General features: G+C 41.1%; 1 protein-coding gene across 1 annotated transcript; it reads right to left on the bottom strand.

Moving 5' to 3' along the window:
* Positions 1–6121: 6121 nt before the first annotated feature.
* On the bottom strand, positions 6122–7834 carry LOC147888297 (uncharacterized). Its single transcript, XM_087393715.1, has 2 exons — positions 7429–7834; positions 6122–6857 (listed from the first exon to the last, which is right to left on the bottom strand). Exons 1-2 carry the CDS (start codon positions 7594–7596, stop codon positions 6321–6323), a joined length of 705 nt encoding a protein of 234 aa, XP_087249841.1. The 5' UTR covers positions 7597–7834; the 3' UTR covers positions 6122–6320.
* Positions 7835–11660: the final 3826 nt, after the last annotated feature.

Below are 11660 nucleotides of genomic sequence, written 5' to 3' on the forward strand. Positions count from 1 at the left end.
CGATAGTGAGGGACACCTCTAGGATTACTACTAAAGATTCACTATGTTTGGCACTCTCCTTGAGTATTTTGTATCCAGGGCCTTTGTGTTAAGGAATTCATGTCTCTTGCCCTCTGGGGTACGGGGGCTATCTGATATACTGGGACATGTTGATCGTCATATAAAAGGTAGTGGCTTATGATGCCATGTCCTTCCTCATAAGGGTGATACTCGGGGTGGCCGTGATCATGCTTAGGCTCCTCACAATCACTAGGTAATTACTCCACCAATACTTGATTGACCGGCGTTATGCAAGTTGGGGGTGGTTGAGGGCCTTGGATGGGTGGCTGTAATGGAGCATGTTGTGCCCTATGTTGTCCTTGATTAGCAAAGAGGGGATCCCTATACATTCATCGGGTTGTGTGGGGCTATTAAGGCTAATTGGGGCCTTGGGTTGGTAGACTAGTTTGTGAAAAAGTATAAATTGCACTATCCACATAGGGCATAGGGAAAAACCCTAACCCTAACCCTAACCCTAAGGGGTTCACATGTATATCTTCATGTTCATTGTCAATACACTTAATGTACAGGTAGCTATATCGTGTGAACTCCTCTCTCTCTCTCTCTCTCTCTCTCTCTCTCTTCCTCTCTCACTTCCGCTATCATGGTATTAGAGCCGATGGTGCTCCACTCCCTTCGTGAGTGTCAAGCCCTCCTTCTACGAGGCATCTTCCATAGAGAGAGGATTTCTGTCGAGAGAGAGTAAGCCCTTGTTCCATCAAGGCAACAAGCCCTCCATTTGAGGCATCTTCTTCTCTTGAAGAGTTCATCTTGTAGATCTACTCTCGATCTTCATTTTGCTTAGAAAGCTCTTAGATATGATATCTAGAGCTCATGGAAGTTCCGTTCATTGTGTTTGACGGAGATGTGGAGTCTGATTTGTGAGAGACAAAGAGATAGAAATCCATATTATCTTTGAGAGATTTGGAATGGTTTTCTATTCCCTGTTCTTTTCTACTGGCTAATTTCTATGTAAAAGCCTCTACAACGCAAACACAACAAATCTCGGCTCCTTGGTCAACAATGGCTCCCGCTAATCTACAGCTTGTTGGAAGGACTGCTACATCTACAAGAGCACATCAACCATCGGCCTCAAGGAGCACAAAGCTCAACTAAGGCATCATCTTAGAAGCCAGGAGACTTTAGCGACGCACGCAACTTCAACGCCTCTACGTCCAACAGTGCCAACGGCTCCCACGCCAACAAAGAAGGAAGCCTCAAGTTAGGCTTCAGCTATGATGCGAGCGCATGCGACTCCTCAAACGACACTCGACTTGCTTCATTAGCAAGCAGCACCATCAGTAGCTCGACACATGCTCCACTGCCATGCTTAGCCTTACGCGGCCCCAACATCTACGAGCTTCTTCTACGAGCTTCATCTACAACCTCCAAGCCTCTAGCATTGACGGCTCCTTCTTCCAAGACTCCCTCCATGCAAGCTGAACCACCCGACTGGAGCTACATGAGTGTCCAACAAAGCCTTCTTAGCTTCCAATAGCCTCGACTACAAACGCTTCCAATGCCACCTTCAACGGCTTCTTGTGCTTACCGGATTACAACCAAACCAACGATGGTCCTCAAGTCGACTCCACAGAATGGCAGCCAGCCAGCAAACGCTCTACACCTCACAAGTGGCTCGGCTCTCCACAATGACAAAGAGCTTCACCTCCATCAGGCTCGCAGCTCCATATGTAGCGCCAACGCTCCAAAGCGCCCCCATGGATATCGCACCTGGCAGTGCCAACAAGAGACCATTCCAACACGGCTCTACAAACGAGTGCCTCAGTAGCACCAGCCTCTGCAGCAGCATGGTGCCCAGTCAGCTGCCACGCTAGCATGGTGCCCCAGGCACCTTTTTGTAGTTGCATGTGAACTCATTGTGTCACCTCAGCTTGAATGCTTCACAGGCACACTGTGCTCTAGCATATGCACCCTCCATCCACACCATCATTTTTGGGCCTTCTTGGGATCAAAATTTGGCTAGTCCTTCCGGCATCTATAACTTTTGATCTAGGGGGAATTTGGAGGTGATGCAAAAAGGAAAAATGCTCGCCAAATCACGCTCTACGTGTTGAGCACCTCAGATCTACCATTTGACATTTCCACAAGCCAGCATAATTGATTCCTCATCATCGAAACCACCTCCTGATCCATTGTAGCGCACCCAACACTTAAAATGAATCAAGATAAAATTCATTTGCTGCATTTTACGATTCGACGTGTAGTCTAGCTATAGACTAGCACCACCATAGAGGAGATACAACTCCACCAAGCCAAGTCAGCCATTGCCACATCACCCAATTAGTTCCCACCGGTGTGAGTCCCTTCGAATCTATCATCGGATACACATTCACACATAGACACCAGTTGAGCCTCTTGGCATTTGGCACTTCAGCACTTCAACGTGACACTTGGCAGAGTTCTCCTTGTCGGATTCAGTATTGTTGCATCTTTGCACGCACACATGCCACCCATGTACAGTCACATTTGTTGACTATTTTTGGCATTGGTTCCCACACACATACATCAGCCTTGTATAGCCTCTTGTCTACTCCGACACATAGTTGTCATCTTTATGTTATAGGCTTGATCCTTGGATCTTTGCAGTTCTTCTCATATGACTTGGTTTTTGACCGTTTAGCATAAGCCCCCTAGTGGCAGCTCTCATACAGCGTTCTCATGGGTAGACACTCTCGTCGGTACACGGGTAAGCCTCTTGCACAGAGCACTAGACCACCTCCAGCATGGAATTATTCACATCACGCAGTTGACGATACACCAGTCATGACTCTAGATGAGATCCGTGAGTGGAAAGAGAACCTTCTTTGACCATTTATTGCCATAGGGTATGTACTAGTCTATGATGCAAACTCAAGCCTCATTGGCCTTGACAAATCATATGCAGATGCTTCACATGTTAGCATGGATCATCCTGCAATTTCTTATCATGCACATTTGATGGTAAGCTCTCAGCATGAGTCATATTCATCAGTAAGCCCTCAACACAAGGCAAATTTGATGGTAAGTCCTTAGTACAAGGCAGTCCCATCTACATTAGCACAGACTGATTCTAGTGATGTACAACCATAACATTCATGCATGGATTCGACTCCATCTACTATCACATTAGATGCAGATACTTAGCATGAGTTCAATTATGATCATGCAGTTATTCATAAGGTAAGTCCTCAGTACAAGGCACTCACATGTTCTGCTGCATGCAAATATTTATGCCACAGTGCATTCAGCTCTTCAGGTGATTCCATTCCAGCATCCATCACTGATGCTTTCACCTCTGTCACGAAGCTTATCACATCTTTAGACATAATTCCTACTAGCAGTTCAAATCAGCACATTTGTCTTCATGACATTTTAGCATCGGTGCAGTCATGCTGCATTGCACCACCCTTGGATCCAGCGATCACCACCTCTTTCGATTAGTAGATCATTCATCAGCATGAGGATACCTATGCATCAGTGTGGTCCTACCTCAATGTAGTGTACATCATCAAGTATAGCCATAACGCAACCTAGGGAGACTTAATGTTTCAGCCTGCATTTATGGCTATCGTATACAGTCCATACTTGATGCACATCAGTGGTTGTGGATCCAGGACTATAGATCAGTCCCTTCATTAGCATTCGGCACCGCATATGCCTCAGGGACATCTTATGCACTTTTAGTTGTATTTCAGGCTTCTAGTCCTTTATGGTGTCAGCTCCTTCTCAACAAGCCTATGACGGCCACTACATCCCATGCCGATGGATGTTTAGCCATGCACACAACAAACGATCTTCTGCTCATGATAGTTGAGAATACAGGTTTGACAGGTGCACATGGATCACAAATGGCACCTAAAAGAGGGCCATTGGATCATTGTCTATCAAGGGCTCACAAGTAGGCTCGATTTGAAGCTAGACCAAAAGAATTGCCTTTTCAAAAGTGCATATGTCTTTTGAATTCTTGGGTGTCTAGCACTCGGACTATCATGACACTAAAAAAGAATTTGGTGCCGAATGTAATTATTATTCGAGACATGCATACTCTACCTTTGTAGAGTAGGTAGCCATTATCAATAGTATATATTTTTCATTTAATTCCTTTGTCAGCAGCTCGTGGTGTGTTACCATTTCCATGTGGCTCCTCAGTGAAAGCTCCTTGATTAGTTGGATCCCTCATCATAATTGCTTTCCATATTTCAAAAAGGTGAGGATCAAACTCACATTCTCCTTTTAGGTACTCTAGGAAATCATTCTAAAATTGAGTAAAACTCAATTCATTAACATTTGGCATTCAGCTTAGGGATTTTGCTACCACATTGAACTTCCCCTTTTGATATGTCAATTGGATATCAAATTCTTGCATTGTTTCAGCCCATCTAGATTTTATACCTTTCAACTCTAGCTAAGTGCAAATCCACTTAAATGCTTTCTTGATAAAAAATGATCTCAAATTTGGCACCATACAAATAGTGCCTTCAATTCTCCAAATCATAGACTATAGCACATAGTTCCTTCTCATATGCTGAGTAATTTTGTTGGGCACGGTCTAACTTTTTGGTTTCACAAGCCACTCGTCAACCCTTTTGTAATGTTACTGCCCCAACAACAAAGTCACTGGCATATGTTTCAACCATAAATGGTTCATTGGGATCCACTACCTTTAAGATGGGGAGCAGATGCTATATCCACTTTTAACTTCTCAAAACTATTCTTTTGAGATTCATCCCATATGAAGGTCCCCTTCATCGAAACAACAATCTTAGTATAGTCTTGGATGAATTTCCTATAAAACCCATACAAACCTAAGAATGTTTGCAATTCTTGTAGGTTTGTAGGATGTGGCCATTCTAATATGACCCTTAGCTTCTTGAGATCCATGTTAATCCCTTCTTGGGATATAATATGTCCCATGTACTTTAATTCTTTTTCAAAGAATTCACATTTGGATTAATTTGCAAAAAGAGAAATGATCTCTAGCCAATTGGAACACTTTCCTCAACTGTTATAAATGCTTTTTCCTCATTTTACTATAGATTAGGATATCATCGAAGAATACTACAATAAATTTTCTTAAATATGGCCTCATGACATATAAGTGTCATAAAAGTTGTTGGAGCATTTGTTAAACCAAATGGCATTACGTTGAACTGATAATGCCCATATCTAGTACAAAATGATGTCTTAGGGACAACCTCTTCTCTAATTTGCATTTGGTGATCTCCTAATCTTAAGTCAATTTTAGTAGAATATTTTATCCCTTACAATGTGCTGTGCATCACATCAAATTACTATGAAGCATGATGCGGTGAAATGCACATGGCAAGCAATTGCACTGCTATGAACCACAAACTATGGTGCTATAAATAATAAATCACACACATGGTTGTATAGTTAGACAAACATGCCGTAAAGTAGATTTTATTGTGTTAACAATTAGAGTTGTCAAAACAAACTTGTGCTTTAAAGCAGTGTATTGTGCTATGAAGCACCAACAGATTACAAGTACATGTCTTAACACATGTCATTCTATAAATTAGAAACCATTCAACACATATACTCGAAGCAGTGTATTTGTGTTAGCAAGTACTGTAATCAAAGGAAACTTGTGATTTAAAGCAGTTTGTGCTATGAGCCACTAATACATTACAAGTACATGTCATAGTCATGTACTCATGCTATAAATACATGTACTACTATAAATAAAAAACCATTTATACTCAAAGCACTTGGCATAAGCATCAAAGCTTATTGTGTTGTCATGCATTAAAGTAAACACCAAAGTAAATGGAATGCTTTAGATCACAAAATATGATGCATGATGCATACTCTATTCGTGCTTTAGATTATGTCCCTTGAATGCATGTGATATATCTATGTCTTTGAATGCATGTGATAGAAACGATTTTTACATAATCAGTTGAATGCATGTGATAGAAACGATTTTTACATAATCAGTTGAATGCATGTGATATAAATGATTTTTACATAATGAGTAGTTCTAGTAGAAGGACAATTCCTTCTATTCGTTATTTACAAAACTTAGAATGTGTGAAGGGCACATGAAGGAAGAAAGGTGGGGATCTCTTTTCTTTTATATACCTGCTGCTTTCTTATAGCCATGTGATTGTCTCTTGATATTTACATTTTTTTTTAAAAACGTGGCCTATACCGTGATCACATAATGTCCCAACTCAATTACAACAATGAGGGAGGCTTTCACTTGGACCGTCAATAGCAATTAACATAGAAAACATATTGCTTGTAGGAATGGAGGAGCTCTAGCAGGGTTGATGCTCCACATCCGCCTCCTGTAAGACCTTTCCGCTATTTCGACCCTCGTTGTATACAAAGTCGACATGGTATAAGGCATGTAGAAGCACCACGGAACATAGGAACATTGGAATCGATCCGAAGACCCAGAGCAGTAGCGGAAACGCCAGGTAAAAACTTCGTGATCCAAACGCGTACAAGATGGTTCCTCTCGCTAATAAATCCGCTACGTAATCCCCAGTAATTATTCTTGTTTCTTCTAGGGGAATGTTTACCATGTAGTTGACCTGGTTGAGAAATCGAATGGACTGTGTGTGACACAGGAACGAAAACATGAAGCAAACCAACACGGCGAACGATTTCACGCTGGTTGATACACCACGCGGGGTGTCACTGATATCCATCGGCTGCCTAATATTGCTTGCGAAGCCGAAGTATGTCGCTAATGCAGCCGTGAAAAGAACCGCCGTTGTCGCCATTAAGGTGGACTCCATTATGCTGTTTCGTAACGTTTGGACGGCAAGAACATTCTTCCTCGCATTATCCTGCAGCCGATAGCCATAAAAGTTTCAGAATTCCAACCAGACAGAGAGAAAAAAAGCGCAGGTCTGAGTCAAATATTTAAAAAGAGAGAGCGCTTAGGAAATTCCGCCCGAGTCTGTGGTTGCATTTCGAATGTCGGTCGTCGCTAAAGGAGGTTCGTCTGCTAGTCTTTCAAGTAGAACGCCTTCCAGTACATCAGAGCTTAGGCAAAAGAGCATGAACATTTAAGCAGTGTCTGCACTGCGCAGAAGCTGGCTACGGTGGGCTTTGGCTACTCCCATTTTGAAATTGGGCACTCACACAACTCATAACCGTCATCGTAGCACACACCAATATTATCGTTCACATAGCTCAAGCCTCAGATAATCAGGCTTCAGGACAAGCTCGCGGTCTTTATCTGACTCTGTGTGTCGAATCATTATCCTTAAAGCTTTATTTACTACGTAAGTGTTTTCAGCTCGCTTGATGTACTAAGACTCGCGTGCACGTAGACGTATCCTAGGTTCTAGTGCGTAAAAATTGGAAAATTGGAAGCGCAGAAAGAGAATGCGGGAGGAGGTCGAGGATGATTACGATGAGCATGTCCTTGACCCAGAGCCGTCTCGCGATCTGGTTAATGCCGATGACGGTTTGGAGGGGGCTTCTTCTGATTTTGTAGGCAAGGTAGGCGTGGTAGATGAGCAAGAAGAGAGCAGCAGAGGGAACAAGGACGGCATCGATCATTTCTCGTTGCCACTCCATAGAAGAAAATGGGCGATGAGAGTGTGGGAGGAGGAGGAGGAGGGCAAGGTAATGAAACGTTTTGGTGGTGAGTTAGAGGGGTGGGTGCGACATTTTGGGAGGCGTAAGGGAGTTATATATTAAGATTAATCAATCCAAAGAGACGGGGGGGAGACGGGAGGAAGGCGTATACTTCCAAGTTCCCACTCAGTTCCACTTCAACCGTACAAAGTTACAAACTATCTGGGCGCAATTCTTGGGAAAAGGGCAAGAGAAAGAGAAGCTTAGTACTTGGTAGTGATTTGTGGAAGATAGTGGAGACCGTTACACTAACAAGACCAAATTTGGATCATGGACACACACAAACTTCTTACACACCTTGTGTCTCTCTCTCTCCTTGAATGCCTTTCGTACCCACCCCTTCCCCCACACCATCCACACCCTTCCCCTCCAAAACAACACACACGTGTCTCCTTCCCTCACACTTGGCCCCCTCCCATCCTCCCCACCTACACCACCCCTACTCTCTCTCTCTCTCTCTCTCTCTCTCTCTCTCTCTCTCTCCACCCAACATTTCCCCTGTGTGTCCTTAATCGACACGGAAGAATAATGCTCACCTAAGTGCTCCCACTATGCTTTGTATATGGCAATTCTCTTTGCCTAGTGGAAACAAGGTCCCACGCACAACCAAGCACTCCCTCAATGGAAAACCTATCCACATCTTAGCGATGTACTCTTATGCATATTATTCCCCCCATTCAAATCAATTTATACATGCATATTCTTGTAACCTTCTTCTTTTGTTCATACCCCTTTAATAGCCTTACTACATCATGTACATCCATCAAACCACTTTTGATAAGTGCATCAAAAAGATTATGCTAATCTACATGACATTCTCATTTGAAGCACATCTTTTGTAAACTTTCTTAAAATATAGTTTCTAAAGCCACTTTTCATGCATGCATTTATCCAGGCCCCATATTACAAAAAACTTATACCACCTTACCAACTTTGATCCCCCTCCCTTCCCTCCTTTCAAAATCCCAAATATTGCCATCAACATAAAAACATTGAATATAACCTTTTTCAGAAGCATTTCTTTTGTGTGACAAATTTCTTTATGTACAAGTCTCGTACAAATCCATTTTGCTAAGCCACAAAAAATCACAAAGGAAAAGAGGGCAAATATGTTACATGCACAACTCACAAAATATTATGCATCGCATTACATTGTATATTCCTCTTGGGCTTCAAGAGCTTTATCCCCATGCCTTGTACTAATCCATTGTGGCATCTGCTAATCCATAAAATCACAAAGATGAAAGAGGCCAGTCAATTCATAGATTATGCTAGTTAGTATGTTGTACATTCCTCTTTGACTTTAACATCTTTGTGTTGTAAAAAATGACAAAACGAACCAATCAAGGCAATGATCATAAAGAATTCTTCCACAATTCTCCTATGATATAGGAATACGGAATTCCATATATTCTTGTGGCTCGAATTTATGGTGACAAAATGTTGTAATAATTTAAAATTAATATAATCATTCAATCTATATAAAAAACTTAATTGACTCTAATGTCCACATGTGTTACCTTTTTAGCAGAGCATCAATACCCTTCTAAAAGTGTGAAATTTTGTGTTTAATGCCCACTACTAGTATCCATTTCAGGGGAATGTCAGCATTCCCTATGTACATTTCTCTTTTGTGTAATAGAATTCACCCCATTAAACACATCATCAGGTCAAAGCTTCTAGCTAAGAGTCTACATACACATGTATCAAACTACATCAAGGACATTCCTTCCACAAGAATTTTACATACACATGTATCAGACTACATCAAGGACATTCCTTCCACAAGAATTTCACCATGCCTATTGTCAATAAACATGATTTACATATGGATATGAACATTGTCACGGCCCAAGCCTCATCATATGTAAGCTTGCCTCCATATACGGATTGAATGCTCTTTGTCAATCCAACCTCTGTTTCATATGATACGACTTTAACGTTGTAGCTCATCCATAATTCTATAATAACCTCACAGATTTCCAAGTGCCTCCTAACCTTAAGGATTGTTAATGGCTATCTAAATATATACTATACTCCCCCACGTTCATGGCATAATTGAGTTGGGGAGACTTATTATATACTATACTCCCCCACGTTCATGGCATAATTGACTTATTAGATTATGGCAACTCTCTCATATGGGTCTTGTACTTTAATCATGCCATGAGTGTACTTTGAAGACAATGATTTCTGGCATCTAAATGTTTTTTCTATAACATGTACACATAAGTGAGCCCTAAAATGTTTAGTTCATACCAAAGTTGTAACATCCACATCTTTACCTAGAACATGTATACGTAAGTGAGACCTAGGGTCTTCTCCACCAATTCATATACACATGCCAAATATATCATGTAAACAACATTTTTTCCTTTGTGATCTATCCCAAGAGAAGTTGGAAGGGTTCTCTAGAATAAACGAGAGGGACTGTAACTCAAAAGCCCTTTAATGCTTATGAAAGGTTCCCAAATACATAATGGAATCTAGAGTGACTTTCCAATATTTGAGCAAATTAATCCAATCAAGGATATCCCTTAGCGCACTTATGAACCTTCTTTGAAACTTAGGATGCTACCTTTTATCAATATATATTATCCCTCTACCACAAGCATCTTTGATTGTTCTTCTTACTTATGTTACTAATTAGCATATCTTGCATACCCTAAAAATAATACATGCTACTTGTACCTTCGTTTTATTTATGGCTAGAGAGACATGAACCTACATTGGAATGTACATAACATATATGACTATAAATCTAATTATAGTACTAGTTATTAGAAAATTTCACCACAAAAACATCTTGTGGAAATTGTAATATCCGTAAAACTCTCCATTTCTTATAAATTATCACTATGTTTTGGTCAAATTTGTAACATTAACGATTACGAATTGAGCTCACACACAATGCTAAAAGCTATTTGATCTTATAAATATGGAGAATTTCAAGATTACTTGCCATGTAAGGTTTATGTCACTACAAGACATGGGACTCTTTTTGACACCTATACTGATGCTAAATACGAAGATTTTTTTTTTTAAACGAGTGGAAATCATCAAAAACTCCATCAGTGTGGACGTTGCAAAGAAAGCATTGGTATGGGTGTTGGTGTCACCGTCAGTAAAATATACTTGACAGTGTCAGTATAGGCCAATATATACTGACATTGCATTGTCGATACAAGCATCGGTGTCTATCGACATTTTTATAGAAGCTAAAAAAAATTATATGGGATAGGATGGGGCTTGTTTCAGTTCGATCTTGTTTTTTCCATTAAAATCACAATTAAATGTGATACAAATGCGGAGGTTGCGGAGGTGTACATTACAAGCAATGAAAGTCTACAAAGTGATGTCAATATCCTACAAAATGGAAAATCCACTGAAGTAATGCGCTAATGTGCTACAAAATGGCAAAAGTGCCGAACTCCAAAATGGCAAATCCACTGAGGCATGCAATCTACTAAAAAAGGGCAGAAGTGCCAAAATATTGAACCATTAAATATAGTCCTATCCTACTCCTTGTCCTCCTCATTCTCCTTGCTCTCCTCACCCTCGGTCTCTAGTCTGCGTATGGCCTCCTCGCCCTCGGTCTCTCTCTATGTGCTCGATCCCTTGCCCTCCTCTACTGGGTCTCAAGCCGCTTCTTCCTCAGATCTCGTCTCTCCGTCCGGATCTCCAGATGGGTTGAATGTTCCTCCCTAAGAATGAAACAAGTTAGAAAAACTAAGAACATTGATTGTAAGGTAATGGTGACAGTCAAACGATAACGACGAGGAATAGGGTATACTCACATGATGCGCTGCCGCCCTTTCTTAATTGATGTGGACTCCTTCTCTCTCCTCCTCCTTAAACCATGCCTTGGCTCCAATCTTGAAGGCCCTTTTATACTCTTTGTTGTCTGGAGGCCTTGCAATCACAGATTCATGTGGATCCAAATTCAATTAGTTAGATCTGAATGACAAGATATTTGAACAATTGAACATTTTAGAAATTCAGTA

The sequence above is a fragment of the Dipteris shenzhenensis genome, chromosome 22 (genome assembly GCF_047967505.1).
Source record: "Dipteris shenzhenensis isolate YYH24624 ecotype China chromosome 22, Dip_SZ_1.0, whole genome shotgun sequence".
NCBI classification, from domain to species: Eukaryota; Viridiplantae; Streptophyta; class Polypodiopsida; order Gleicheniales; family Dipteridaceae; genus Dipteris; species Dipteris shenzhenensis.

Excerpts from the sequence above, each read along its gene's own strand:
- LOC147888297 (XM_087393715.1), bottom strand. The coding sequence starts at position 7,596 with ATGGAGTGGCAACGAGAAATGATCGATGCCGTCCTTGTTCCCTCTGCT. Across the intron at positions 6,858-7,428 it reads GGGTCAAGGACATGCTCATC|GATAATGCGAGGAAGAATGT; the intron begins GTAATCATCCTC and ends TATCGGCTGCAG.